This window comes from Pogona vitticeps, chromosome 6 (assembly GCF_051106095.1).
Source record: "Pogona vitticeps strain Pit_001003342236 chromosome 6, PviZW2.1, whole genome shotgun sequence".
Lineage (NCBI taxonomy): Eukaryota > Metazoa > Chordata > Lepidosauria > Squamata > Agamidae > Pogona > Pogona vitticeps.
Window position 1 is genome coordinate 44,164,894 of NC_135788.1, and position 15,918 is coordinate 44,180,811.

At 37.3% G+C, this 15,918-nt stretch overlaps 1 protein-coding gene across 26 annotated transcripts in view; it reads right to left on the reverse strand.

Moving 5' to 3' along the window:
• The window catches only part of NEK10 (NIMA related kinase 10), a 123,338-nt gene that overhangs the window by 53,488 nt on the left and 53,932 nt on the right, over nt 1-15,918 (reverse strand). For all 26 annotated transcript variants that reach the window (XR_013537259.1, XR_013537258.1, XR_013537257.1 and 23 more), the window contains one exon: nt 7,767-7,842. Coding sequence is in view for 21 of the 26 variants with exons in the window: in XM_078377308.1 (XP_078233434.1) it covers nt 7,767-7,842 (76 nt within the window). In the remaining 5 variants the exon portion in view is untranslated. The remainder of the gene's footprint in view (nt 1-7,766; nt 7,843-15,918) is intronic.

Consider the following 15,918-nt stretch of genomic DNA (forward strand, 5'->3'; position numbering starts at 1 on the left):
ATATTTTTCATTAATTTTTTTAACAGATTGAGCTATGCTTTATGTTTTCTCTGAAAGACCTGGCATCTGCTCCTCTAGACATAAATTACATTTTTATTTAATAACATATCTTTTTCCATGCTAAACTCCATCCTAAAATGAGTTTGGCAACTGAACAAAAATTTACAGCAGCACAGAAGATAATATAATTTCCCAAGCATTGTGTTAGGATATTCGGATTCATGAAAATTATTCCAAAATACAATGACATGCAAATATGTAGCACTATATTTCAAAAGATGAAGAAGGGAAAATAGGAAGGAAGGAATATTGATCTTCTTGCAAAGCTATGTCATAACACTATAGAATAACCACTTTTCTGACTGATCCATTTTCACTAAATCTTCCAGCATTCTTTATGCTTAACTATTCATTCCCAATTTTATTCTGTTACTATTTTATGACAATATTTACATAGGTTTAATTGTAATAAGGATATAGAGATTCTCCCCTACTGCCCCACCATCAGAATTTTGATGAGCTGATCAACAACATCCTCCATGTTTTCAGACTGCCTCATGAGTATTAGCTTGTATAAAGGTTTGTTTGGAACACGATTCTCTCTGCAAAGGTCATAATAAAAGTGACTACTGTTGGACAGATACATCGATAACCCTGTCAGTAATATGCTGGTAAAGTGAGAGGATTTAGGAAGTCTGATAATGTTGAGGACTGAAAGAAGTTAAAAGCCCAGACTGAACACCATGCTGCAAAACTACAGTACTATCAAGCTGGCATCTTAGAGGTTCAGATGCCCAGAACTCACATTTACAATAGGCTCCGGGTCTTTTAAACACCACTTTTCTTGCAACTCTCATCACATAGTCTCATGTTGAACAAGTAGAAATCAAAGTGTAGCCCAACTTCTATTTTGTCCTTGGCTTGCTATTATCTATTATCCCCCATGGATCTGCCACTTTTCTGAGTTGGAGATCTAGCTCCCTCTCTTATCTGGTCTTCTAGCAATTATTGCAGGCAATGTTATTGATTGGTGTTTCTCTTTTCATTTTATTTCCTCCAATCTTTACATGTATTTGATCAGTATCCATCACACTAGTCACATCGTCACCCATTATTATTACACCACCCTGTTCAATGTTAGATGTCTCAAGAATCTTTCCCTTTTTGTTTTATCAAATCATTTACTCTTCTGCCTTTCTTTACTACTGCCTTTCCCTACCCTCCTTCTTAATTATTAAAACAATGACTGAAATCCAGTTGTGCAGTTACATAAACTGCAAAGCTTTCAGAGGCAAATCGCTGTAAGTTAAGAAAGCTCCATACACCTTATTTCTTACACGTCAAGTCGCATGACTCAGTATGTAACCGTTTATTTATTTAAAGTATTTTACCCCACCTGTCTCTTTAAAAGGACTGAAGGCAGCTTACTTCATTAAAAGGACAATATTTAAAAGCTAAAAACAGTAAACATACAAATATTTAAAAAGAATTAAACAAGTATCATATTAAAAATGGTTAATAAAATCAATACTAAAAACACATTTAAAAGCAACAAACAATCCAATCTGAAAAACCCCTCTCTGATTGCCAGTTGTGATGCTCAAGTCTCCCTAAGAAGCATATGGCATTTGGGCAGGGAGTTCCAGAGGCCAAAAATCTACCACTTTGTACGGAGGTAAGTCCTCAAGCCTCAGCAGTGCATAGCATATGTGCCTTGAACAAGCCTGACCCTTAAAGAACATTTTACTTTACTCAGTACTTTGCAACTACTTCAACATGGGCTTTTTGATTCCTTAGAACTCACAACAGCTCATTTAAATAGGATGTCTCTATGGTAGCTAATCAGTGACCTTTTCCACTCTTCTGGATTTAGCTAAACCTTTCTGGTCCAAGAGACTAGTCCTCAATTAGGATGTTTATAATTATTTTTTATTAAGAAAATATAGTTTCATAGAAACAGTTTGCTTAAGCATAGCATAAATACATGTTCAAAGGTTACAATGGTTAAATAAAAGGGCTATTTCCCATTAAAATAAGAAACACTACAAAGCTGAACTAAGGTGGGCTAGCCCCACCTCCTCCTTTCTTATCATACTACATTCTGTACCATCCAGCTACATAACACAATCCATCAAGAACTTCTCTTAGGAAAAAAGTTTCCTTTCACATAGCCCAACATCCATTTTTCTACATTACTCGGACCTCCTTCTTCATGGCTGTAAATCAATTAACTCAAAGAGGCATAATTGCTCATTCAGCCTCCAATTCTCATGGAGATGCAGGTATGTTATATCCATTCCAATTAGATGGGAATTTGTTGGGTCTCTGCGCTGGGGCCTCTTCAACCTTGCACTCTTATCACGATTCACTCTGTACCAGCCTGACTGTAAATTAGGAAAAACAGCCTCTCAGCCTTTACCACATTCCCATATCTTCAACTCCTTGCACTTTGAAACCTGACTCCATTTTCTCTCATCCTCAGTGACTACAAGTCCCACTGTCCTTGATTATCATCACACCAGCCACTATGGGAAAGCCTGCTTTAAGAGAAAGGTCTTTGCCTGTTTGCAGAAGGACAGCAAAGATGGGGCCAGCCTAGCTTCCTGTGAGAGGGAGTTCCAGAATCTGAGAGTGGCAACAGAGAAGCCCTTCTCCCATGTACCCACCAAGCACGCCTGTGAGGCTGGTGGGACTGAGAGAAACACCTCCCCTGATTATCTTAATGCCTAGGCAGGCTCATAGAGGAAGATGCAGTCTTTTAGATACAGTAGCTTGGATCCAAGCCATTCAGAGCTTTATAGGTTGAAAACAGCACTTTGAATTGTACCTAGAACTGACGTATCGGCAGCCAGTAGAGCTGTTGTAAGAGGGAATTATATGTTTCTTGTAACAAGCCCCAGTTAACAATCTGGCTGTGGCATTTTGGACCTCTAAAGTCTCCAAACACTTTCCACAGATAGTCTCGTGTAGAGTGTGTTACAGTAATCCAGCCAAGATGTAACTAGGGCATGTGTCACCATGACCTCTCCAGAAATGGCACACCTGGTGCACTAGTTTTAACTGTGCAAAGACACTCCTGGTCACTACTGAAATCTGGGCATTCCCAAGCTGTACACCTATATATATGGAATATATATAATGTATATGGAAACTTCTTATGGCAATTCGCTTCCAAAGGTTACACCATTTACATTACTGCACAGCAGGATTTCAGCCAATGGTTGGATCTAGACTGGATTAACAGCTCTGAAGTCTTGTTAAAATCAGTGATACTTATCAGTGATAAGTATAAAATCAGTGATACTCCTTCCCATTGATCTTAACGGGATCTAAATGCTTAGTCTGGGTTTCAGCGCAATTTTTTTCTTCAGATCGTTCATTAATTAAAGTGCATCCTTCCCCCCCTCCTTAGTTTGTGATCTTATTCTTAACTAAGCTAATTGCTTGTTCAATTTTCTCCAGTCACCAATTAATTGATGATTGTGCAGGTTCACCTTTGGAGCTGTCCATTGCCCAACAAAATGTGAACTAAATTACCTGCTGACTGCAGCTTTCCCAACTTGTTTGCTCACATGAGGTACCAAACGCTACGTCATCTGGACTGTTTCTGGCATAGTTTAAGAATACATCTACTGTAATAACATTGTAACAGATGCTCTGATGGCCAAATTATGGACACAAATTTTAGTCAGAAGAATTTTTTTAAAAAATTGTGTATTAGACTTCTTCATCTTTTATCATTTTCATTTTGTATTCTAGAAAATATTCTATTTATATGAATGTTGAGAGTTTCCCCTCTAAATATGTGATTTCTTTTTGTACTGTGATAAATTGCAAGCTAATGTTCCTTGGGTCAGTAGAAAGCAACATTAAGCAAAGCAGAGACACCCACTGTTTTACCTCCCACTGCAGTACAGACGGAAGAAGACACATTAACTGAGTAAGACATAACCTATGATGTCTTTTTCATTAGTTTGCAAATGCAAATATTTATGAAAACTGCCAGTTTCATTTCCAAAACACTTGACAAAGGCACAGTGTCTTCCAGACACTAAACCCCCAAACTAGTTGGAAATCAAAAATTAAAGATGGGGGGGGAGAGGCGGGGAGAGGACAAATAACAAAAACAAACAAGGTTAAAAATAGAGCAGAAATGGGAAGGGAAAACAGCAGCAGAGAAGAAAAAGAGAAAAGGTTAAAAAAACCATTGCTTTCAGGAAGGAAAAATTTGTAAAAGGATTAGTTAGAAATCTTGGGACAAATAAGAGAGAAAATGGATGCTATCACACAGAGAATCCTGCCATATGCAAGTTATGAATAAATACAGGTGGTTGAATTTCACAGAAAGGAGAGCTTCTGTTATTTATGTCAAAGAAAAGGAAATATGCAGTATTGAAAGAAGCACTCTCTGAAAGGCTGACTATGCATGTTGTTTAGCCTACTGCTTGGAGTGTTGCAGGGACAGGCTAGTATGCTCTTAAAGATGGCAATCAATGTCCTTGCTAGAGCACACCAGTCCATCCCCACAGCATTCCTACCTGTACCTTTCTGGCCCCTGTCAAGCAGCCTCTGTTTTCTGATGTGGCTAGAATAGCTATGGTTTGGATCAGTTCCAGCATGTGTGATCACAAGAACCTAAGTGATCACATAAGCAAGCCACTTCAGGATGTTGGCAAATTAATGACTTCTCCTGCTTGGGAAAGTGGGATTAAAAAAATATGATTTTTTCAGAAGTGATGGTGGCTTCAACTGCAGGCAATTTCTCAACAGGTCCTTAAAGAAAAGGAAAAGAAAAGATTTGTTTTCCTTTTTTAAATAACTGATGCAGCATGTCAGCAATAGTCTATATGGAGTAAAAAAAAAAAATTCCCCACTACTCCTGCCCTCTGCCGAGCAGGGGAAATGATTAAATTTGCCAGTATTCTGAAGTGGCTCATTATTAAGCCACTTCACAATATTGACAGGAACCATTTCTGTGTGAATGGGTAGGCTTCATTATATTGTTCTAATAATGCCTGAGTGTTCCCAAGTGGCCCACACTAGCTTGCTCCCTGCTGCTAGTGTAGCCATAGCTTAAGGCATACTAGCACTGGGCTGTTAGTAGGGTTGGAAAGTACTCCACACCCAAAACACCTTGTCAAACAGGCAATTATAGCAATTGTAGAAAAACCCTTAAGATACTCTCTGGGTTAGTTCTTGTCAACAAGTGATCTGCCTCATTCTTGCTGGCTAGAGATTCAAAACCATCTCCAAAAGACATTCTATGTAGTACACAATGCAATAATCCAACATGAACAAAATATGAGGACTTCATAATTGCCACTGCAAACAAGGACAATTTCCAACAGATATAACTGCCAGCATCACTTCTTCTTCCATATTTATTCAGTTCACTTATCCTTTCATTCATTCAATAAATGTTGTTTTTAAAATATAACAGAAAGCTATTCTGAAAAATAAAAAATACTCAAAAAGCACAATATCAGCAATAAAAAGAGAACATTTGAAACCATAACATCCTCACAGTGTTTATGAAATCACTATTCACTCCAAATGTCATACATTCCATTTATTCACGAAGGCTTTCACGGCCGGGATCTAATGGTTGTTGTGGGTTTTTCGGTCTCTTTGGCCGTGTTCTGAAGGTTGTTCTTCCTAATGTTTTGCCAGTCTCTGTGGCCGGCGTCGTCAGAGGATAGCACTCTGTGCTCTGGTGAGTGCTGTCCTCTGAAGGTGCCGGCCACAGAGACTGGTGAAACGTTAGGAAGAACAACCTTCAGAACATGGCCAAAGAGACCAAAAAAACCCACGACAACCAATACATTCCATTGTTGCAACACAAGACATATCTTTCAGCTTTCTTTACAAGGGAGTTGGGACCTCCCAGCATGTTAGTCCTATATCTTTCTAGTGCAGTATAGCTCTACTTCAGTTTCTGTAAAGCTGTATGTTCGAGATGCCTAGATGATTATATGTTGGGGAGGCTCAGCCCTTGGGAGACTACAAAGGCACCATTAAGTATACCTCTGAGTGTGGAAGTATAGCTAACTATTTTTTTAGTTATGAGCAAGCAATAAAGTTACTTGCAATGCAGAAGCAATGAAATGAGCAAGAACAAAGATACTTTACTGGTGTAACAAGTCGTCTTTTCTAGCTACTTTTAAATATTAGTTTCAGAACAGCATTTTAATGCACTTACAAGCATTTTAACAGTTGTTTTTACAGTTTTATGCCACAAAATGCGGTCCTTTGGTTGTTTTGTGGTAACAACCAATGATGTAATTAGTTCATTTTTCAACACTCTGACAAGTAATGACAACAGGTCACTTCTCGGGTACTGCAATGACTTATGAGAAAAGGAATATTTTTTAAGAAGTAACTTTCTAATTTCTGTCCTCCATTCTATTAATAAAACAATTAATGAAAATGGGGGGGGAGTGTCTGCGCACTATGCAAACAGTCATCAATTAGTTACTTTTCCATAAATGTTGCCACCATTTGACAAGAATATTGCTCAGGTGAATGGCTACAATGGGGGGGGGGGATGGAGTGTGAGGAAGCCTTGGGGATGATATTTTAGATATTCACCATATCTAAGTAAATATGCCAAAAATAAACAGGAGAAACTGTGAGACTAAGGGAGAAAGTGTAAGGTAATGCAGACACTTACCACCAATATTTACTTCTCTGCCCAGCAAAAGCCTATCCTTCTGACTACACTACTATTACACGCTCACTCCTACTACAGTGGACCCTTGACTTACGGAATTAATCCGTATTGGAACGGTGGCTGCAGGTCGAAAAGTATGTAGGTTGAGGCTCCATTGACCTACAATACATTGAAAACCGATTAATCCGTAACCAGCCATTTTTGTTCCATTTTTGTTCCATTTTGGTTTTTTTCCCAGTCTGTAGGTTGATTCTCCGGCTGCAAGTCAAACCTAAATTTTGCAGCCAGAGAAGTCTTTAACTCGAAAAGTCTGTAAGTGGAGCCGTCTGTAAGTCGAGGGTCCACTGTAACTTAGTGGCTATTTCACTATCAATGAGAGTTTTTACCTAGATATAGAATAATATTTGAGGTGCCATTATGACAAACTGCTTAAAATTCAGTAACTGAATTCCTGGGCAAATGTATCTGTGAACACTCTGAAATAAAATAAATCCACCTCCTTTGCTTAAGAGATAGGAAAGGCTGAACTTTGATAGAAAGAAAACTGAGGATAAGGTCATACAGTATATGAACTCTTAATGGGAGAAGAAAGAGCTTTAAATAAAACAGGAATAATTTTTTGCACCAGAGCATTTACAACTTTGATTACGTTGCTGTTGATAGAGTTAATTACTAGAAAATTAAGTGTGATAACTTATTGAGACTGTGTACCTCCTAACCAATACATATATATTAACTTTGTACATATTATTTCTGGACACAGTATATGCTATTCAAACAAGTAAAGACTCCAAACATACCAAAAAAGTGAACAGGTTTAGTACTGCTGATGAGGACCTAATTTCAGATCAAGGCTTATTCTCAAACCATAACTAAAACAAATTCAACTCTTGATTCTTTGAGTATCAAGATCATGGGGAACTGCACTTCGCACTTAGACTCATGGGTATAGTTCCCAAGTCTTGACACAGTTTGTTCTTCCACTGGGTCTTCCAATCAATAATATTAAAGACGTTCCATCCAAAACTATCATAAAAATCTGTTGCAATTTTAAGAGAAAGCATACCTACAAATTTCAGAACGGATATTCTCTTACCAGGAGTAAAGAATAGTTCCAACAACTGAGGTGAGCTTGCTATTTTCTTGTTTCTGCTTTGCAAGACCAAAGTCAGCTGGAATAAAATGCAGGATGCAAAATCAATCAACCAATCAATCAGTTGTTAATCACTGTAACAGTAAAAGTAGTTCACAAATACTGGCCAAAATCCTGCTGCTTACCATAGTAAATTTCACTAGAATATACCCATTGAGTCAATGGGTATTTAGTGAGTCAGCTCTGCCATAAATTCCATTGATACATATTAAAGTCAATTACAGTTAAAGCAGACCCACTTGAATCCATGGAACCTATAGAGACATTGGCCCAACCAGACTCTCTATGGGCTTCCTCTAGTGTGATTTGCTACACTAAACAGGATTTGGGCCATTGTTTGCTCTACTACCACCATTTGTATACCACTCGGCGAACATAGCATGTTTGGTCATATGTGCCTTTTTTTCTAAATGAAATATATTCTAATCGGTAGCCCATCATAATACCAATATAGTCCATTCTGATGCTCTGTGGCACCTCTGTGAAAATGGAATACATTATTTAAACAGCTATCAAAATCCATTTATGAAGATTAGAATTGAGTGTATGCCAAAGCCAACAACATACTACTGTATCTATAGAAACACTTATTTAAGGAACTTTTGACTTTAATTTAAGCTATAGCAGCTACTGTTCTTGGCAGCCATTGAAAAGCACTAGTTCTCTGAAGCCAAATCCTGGGGTAATATACCAAGTGTGATCTTTGAAAAGGTCACTTTAAAATCTTTTAATTGTCCGTGGATTATTATCCCCCAGCTCCCCAGGGCAAAACATTAAATTAGCTCCATGCAGAGAAGGAGAGAGATTTGAAAGGCCAAGACATTGTATCTTTCTTGCTAGTGGAGATAAACTTTCCCCACCCCTGCTTTAATGCTGGTCCAGAGTGGCTCTGAGAATTATAGTGGGTGTGCATGATTACTGACACCTGTCGGCTTTTCCTCTAGAGCAGTGGTTCCCAATCTTGGGTCCTGAGATGGTCTTGGACTTAAATTCCCAGAAGCCTTCACCACTAGTTGTGCTGGCCAGGATTTCTGAGAGTTGGTAGTCCAAGAACATCTGAGACTAACAATTGGAAACCACTGCTCTAGAGCCTAGTTCACAGAACCCGGGCGGGCGGACACACACACACACATCATGATATGTGATGGACATGTGAAAAGAAAGAAAGGGCACTGGGTTTTAAGGAAGTTAGATAAATTATTGGATATGATACTGTATTTAGATATCACCCAATTTTTGCCCTCCCAAATACAATTAAGAATGACTATCTTTAAAAAAAACCAGTTAGTTGCTATAATGGTTACAGTAACAAGACTAATATTTGCAAAAAATTGGAAAAGCAACAAATTAATCTTGAAGATTGGTATAAATTTATTTATTTATTTATTGCATTTATATGCCGCCCATCTAGACATAGTCTACTCTGGGCAGCTCACAACATATACAATAAAAACAATTTAAAATATACACAGTTATTACATAGGTAAAAACAAAGCAATACAAAATATAAATCATACATTTACAATTTTAACAATTAATTTAAAGAAACGTGGAGCTTAGCAATGACCAGATAGGCAGGGTATTAAATAAATAAATAAATAAATAAATAAATAAATAAATAAATAAATAAATAAATAAATAAATAAATAAATAAATAAATAAATAAATAAATAAATAAATAAATAAATGATAAGTTAACATGTGAAATGAAAATAAGAAGAGGAATTATAAAGTCTAATGATTTCAAAGATATATGGAATTCATACTTGGAGCATGTCATTTTGAAGGGAAAAGGCTATATCCCAGCAAAAGAATCAATGTATTTTTGGAGAGGTGTAGAGTGAAAGCTGTTGAAGCTACCAACATGAATTTGGCCAAACTCCGGGAGGCAGTGGAAGACAGGCGGACCTGGCGTGGTCTGGTCCATGGGGTAACGAAGAGTTGGACACGACTTAATAGAGGACTCCCTGGAAAAGACCTTAATGTTGGGAAAGTGTGAAGGCAAGAGGAGAAGGGGACGACAGAGGATGAGATGGTTGGACAGTGTCACCGAAGCAACCAACATGAATCTGACCCAACTGCGGGAGGCAGTGGAAGACAGGAGGGCCTGGCGTGCTCTGGTCCATGGGGTCACGAAGTCGGACACGACTAAATGACTAAACGATAACGAAACGATAATGACTTAATGACTAAACAACAACAACATGGGGTGAAAAGGGACATAAATTGTTATCAGTGGTCACCTAGTCTCAAGGGTGAAGGTGGCATGGGTGCAGAAAGTCCAATGTGCATTGTATGTCGTTATTAACGAATTTGTATTTTACTTTTAATACTAAATTAAAAATTAATAAAAAATAAAATAAAAAGGCTCATGATCAGCCACATGAAAGGGAAGTACTATTATCTTAGAAACTGAAAACAAAGAATAGGAAGACAAACCAAGCTTGCCCAGAAGACAAAAAGGGAAGGGGGAAGATCAGATCTCTTTGTCCCAAGCACAAGAAGATCTTCCCATTTAGTTCAACTTCAGCTATACTGACCTATTAGATAATCCAAATTCTAGGCATGTGCAATGCTGTTCTGCCTGGAAATTTGCTCAGTGACAGACTTGCTCTGCTGTTAAAAGTCAAAATGATACCTCCCGCTCTGGATTGGATCTAATGTTCTGCTCTGTTTTGTTTTGAATTATACACAGAAATAGATATTTGAAAAGAGAAATGGTACCATGTCCAGATTTGCTGCCAGGAGCCATTGTTTTTATTTACTTCATAACAGAGGATACCTGTCTTTACAGTACATGGCAATTTCTAACAATATTGCCAATTATGTTTTATGATTATGTCTGATTACGTCTCCTGCTTGTTATTCCTTCTATTAATATCCAATAATAAAATTATAACTATTAACGATTACAAAACAAGTTAAAATACTCTCATAATTCGGCACTAAACTCATTTTTAAAAGGAAAAGGAAAAAGTGGTGTAAGATGGAAAAGGACACTAGAAATAATTAAACATTAATAAGGTATCATGTAAAATATGAATAAATAATAATGGTAGTTCCCTCAAAACAGCTCAGTGAGCAGTGCAGGCAAAGAGGTCTCAGTTGTTTTATTTAATATATGTATTTAATATATTATATCACATTTTCTTTGGCTTAGAAAATTAGAATCTAAAGCTGTGGGTCACGTCACCTTAGCTGCTCTCGTAAGAAGAGCCAAACTGCCTTGCATCATATAGCTCTGATGTCAAATGCTGGTGCTCTGCTTTTCCTTAGGAATAGTAAGCTATGGGCTTATTTAAACATTGCAGTAGGAGTGGGCTGTAATGGGCTAAACAGGGTTGCTATTTAGTGTGATCCTTGTATCCAGATGGCATAGATACCTCAAGTGACCCTATTTGGTCCACAGTAGCCTGCAGCCAATTTGCCAATACTGGGAAGTGGCTTAAGAAGAGAGACAATTCATGATACTGGCAAATTGAACACTTCCTCAGTTCCATAAAGGCTCTGAGGAAGGGGGGTGGGTGGTGGAATTTGAATGTATATAAGGGCAGTGAATATACACTGAATCCCTTCGAAGACCTAAAAGACTAATGGAAAGCAAATGTGTATTTTGACAGCAGACAAACTGACAGCAAGGGGCGCTGCACTGCCCTAATACACATGCGCTTTCCATTAGCCTTTTAAGGCTTGCACATATCAACTGTCCTTATATACACTTAAATTTTTCCCCCTTCCTCAGGTTCTCCATGAATCCAAGGAAGTCATCAATTTGCCAATATTGTGAAGTAGTTCTCTTCTTAAGCTACTTCATGATATTGGCAAATTAAAGGAAGGCTCTCTTTTGGTTCGTTTCCAGTGACCACACGCACTGAAAATGGACAAAACCAGAGCAATCTTGCCTAGACCAAAAAGGGAGAAGCCCCTGACAGGAGCCAGGATGGTGCAGAGAGAAATGCTCTGTGGACAATTTGGTTTGCTCCAGGGATTATGTCATGTGATCACTGTCAAAATTAATGAAACAGCCCATCCCCACAGTGGTCCAAACAGCAGACTAAATGCCTGTCTTGTTGCACCCTCTGTTAACTCATACTCATTCCTCTTACAACATGGGGACCTCTCTCAGCTCGTTCACTGACACAAGGCCACCTGAAGCATTAATAGAGATTAGTAATGGGACCACAAGCAAAGAATTACTTGCATGATGGCACAACCATTTGGAATTGTATCTGAACTCTATAAAGGTTCTTTTCACTTCTGTTAAATCCAAAGTTTGTATGAGCTGGAAATGAACTCATTACAAATAATAATTTGTAATTCATTTCATTTTGCAGTAACCATTACTAAATTATATAACAATTGCAATATAAGCAAGGATAATATCATTCATTTTGTGGTGTCACTTTTACTTTTTAAAGTTCCTTTTATAGGGGCAATGATTTACACATGTTTTGTTCTAAAGGACAGTGACTTTACATTCTCTAATTTCAGTTTCTTGTGAATAACAGGAAAGTAAACAGTTGCTCAATGTGGATATCCAGTGTGGTATAGTGGATAGAGCGATGGATTAGGACTCAGGAGATGGGTTTGAATCCCTGCTTAGCCATGGAAACTTACCCGGGAAGTGGCACTGCTAAAATTACTCCATAAATATCTCACTTATCTTGAAAGCCCTATCAGGGTCACTAGAAGCTGGTTCCAACTTGATTGAACATACAGTAATTAACTAAACCAGTTAGCTTTTAAAAAATCAGAAAAAATTGCAATAACAATAATAATAGGGTTGAACCTTGAAACAATAATGATAACAATTTACTTTTTAAATGTAATTTTCCAAGGTCTGGTTGAACAATACTTGTTGCCCTGAAAGCTGAATGTATATTCTTCTGTTCTTTTCTTGGAAAAAAAATCTGTTCTAATTTTTCAGTAATGGGACATTATTGACCTAGAACACAATGGACAACACCGAAGAAACTTTACAAGCATGCCATAGCTTGGTTGTCAGCCCATACTAATGTTTTCAATAGCCATTCTGGGTATATTGACTACCTATTTCAATCCTGTACTGAACAAGGTTGGATGAATCAGAAGAGAGGTATCTAAACATGATGTAAGAGCACCATGCTGTGGATATTTGCTTCAGTACACTCTGTCTCGTGTTTTAGCCACTTGTCCAAAATAGTGGTTCTAATGCAGAAACAGAATATCTTTTATCTTTGCGCACAAACATTGATATGATTCCTTGTTTGCATTTTAGTTTTCCATGTCTATGCATGAATTTTTGAAATCTGCATATGCATTCTGGAATGCCACAAGTGTAGGATGCACTCTTTTGAATATTTAAGTATGCTCCTACAATGTTTTCATTTGTTCCACTATACTGTATATATAAAATTATGCCTGCCAATATGCAGTGCATATACATTTCACACATACACTCTGAGTAATGTCTTATAATATACTTGTTTCATTTTGTACATTTCATGAATCAATTTCACTTGGCTAAACAACAGAAATGTCAACACATCATTCTTTGCTTTATAATTTACTTACAATATCTAGCACAGTGCTTTTCAACCTTGAGTCCCCAGATGTTCTTGGACTGTAACTCCAAGAAATCCTTGCTGGCCTAGGTAGTGGTGAAGGCTTCTGGAGGTTTTAGTGCAAGAACATCTGGGGACCCAAGGTTGAGAAACACTGATCTATATATTAATATGTTTTATTAGTTGTTTTGTGCCCCACAAAAATCCCAAAGTTTTATACAATAAAATAGATGTTAAAATTTTAAAAATCTATGTGAAAAATGAGCTCTAAAAATCAATGGCTATATAAAACATTACCTGTCTCAAGCCCTCTGGCCTCCCTTAGAAGAGAGTTCCACATTCAAGGTGGGAAAGTCATGTCCTCTGCACTCACTAACCTGGCTTCCTAGGGTAGTGGAACACACAATGGGCCTCTGCTGAGGAACTGAAATATGGGGAGGCAGAGGCTTTTTTTCATATCCAGGCTCCATGCCATTTAAGGCTCTTTAGGTCAAAGATATCACCTTGGACTGAATTTAGAGTGCAAATTGGAAATCAGTGCTCTTGATTGAGAAAAGGTTACCTGGTCACTGAAGCACTCATCCAGTGTAGCTGCTGCATTTTGCAGTAGCTGCAGCTTCTAAATATTTCTGAAGAGCAGCCCCATAGAGAAACCATTAAAATAATCCAGCTGAGAGATCACTAAGGCAAGGATTAGTGTATCTAAATCTGCTTTCTCCAGGAAGGGGCATAGCTGGTGCACCTGCTAACACTGGTCAAAGGTATTCCTGATCCACAGCAGCCACCTGGACTTTCACCTCCATGTTCACATTTGAACGTCACCATCTAATGTCTCTGAAATGGCTGGGTAGGAAAACTAGAGTCTTCCTCTGCATCCATCACCCATAGGAGCATACTATATTTACAGACAGTGCTCAGAAGCAGATCTGTTAATGAATACTCCCTTGGTGATAAGCTTGCCAATTATCTACACATTACTTCGAAGTGGGATGCAGTTTATGAGTATGAACATAATTCTCTACAATAACATCGAGAGGTTGAAAGGTGTAATGTCCCTAAAAGACATCTGAAGCAGAATACAGATATAGTAAAGATTTTTCTAGTTAATTCAAAAATTGGAAAACAATTGGAATTTATAGAATAAGAGACTTATTTGACGCAGGGAAGTCACTAACAATTAGACAGAGGACAAAACAAAGGATATAAAAACTAATTGGCTACAATTAATACAGGTAAGAAATTTGGCAACTCAATTATACCAAAGTTCCGGACCTATAAGAATGCTCACGGAACTAGAATATAGTATAGAAAAAGACTGAAATAAAAGGAAGGGAATAACTTCAGTAATATATAAACATTTGGTTGAGAAAGCATTTTCCAGGGGTATGGTATCTAAAATAACATGGGAAATTAATTTGAATATCAATATATCAGAAAAAGAATGGATGGAAATATGGACTACATATCCATATAAATCAATATCAGTCAAAGCGAAAGAAATGGTTTTGAAGGTAGTCCACAGATGGTATTGGTACCCCACAAAATTACATGAAATTAATGGAGAAATCTCAGATAGGTACTGGAGAAACTGTGGAAGTACAGGTACACTAGAACACATGTGGCTCTCTTGCACCAAAGTGGAAGAATATTGGTGGGAAATAATTAAATAGATAGAAACACTGTTGAATCAAAAAATAATTAAAAATGAAGCTTTATTAATATTTTCAATATTTAAGGATGGAAATGAAAAATTATTCAATAAAGACCTAATTGCACACCTTATTGGTGCAGCAAGAGCTGAAATTGCACAAAACTGGAGAAATCCTCAAGATCTTTCAGTACATAAATTTAAGAACAGAATCTGGCAAATGGCCCTGATGGAAAAGCTGACCAATCAAATTAAAATTATATAGAGGGGAAATAAAAGAAGATAAATTTATGAAAACCTGGCAACCATTATTAACATATGGAATTAGATCAAGAAAAGAAGAATGTGATATGGGAAGTAATTTGGATTGCTGGCATGTAATATTTTAAAAAGAATTAAGTATGTTAAAATATGAACTAGTGGATGTATAAAGAAAGATAATCTACCGAAAGAGTGTGTATGTAATGTGATCATATTGTACTACAATTCTAATTTGCATTGTCATATTATGGATGTTAATAAAATGTAAAAAAAAATTTTTTAAAAAAAAGGCAGAAGTCACAGCAATTTCCCCCCTGCAAGTGATAATGTATTCCCATTGTTTAAATAAATTTATACCGTACATTTACACTGTTTGAAAAGAACAAATAAAATTATCTGCAAGGGTAAAATATTTAAAAAATTGTTTCTAATTTCTGAATAAGTTAGTGCAAGCCCATAGTAGGTGGAACAATGTCTCTGCAGCTCCACTCATCAGCGGGACTGGTCACCCTCATTAGCACATATGCACCAACACTGTCATCCACAACAGAAGTGAAAGACAAATTTTACGACGATCTGGTTGCTACTATCAAAAAAGTCCCTGAGAGAGAGCCACTGTTCATTCTTGGAGACTTTAACGCTA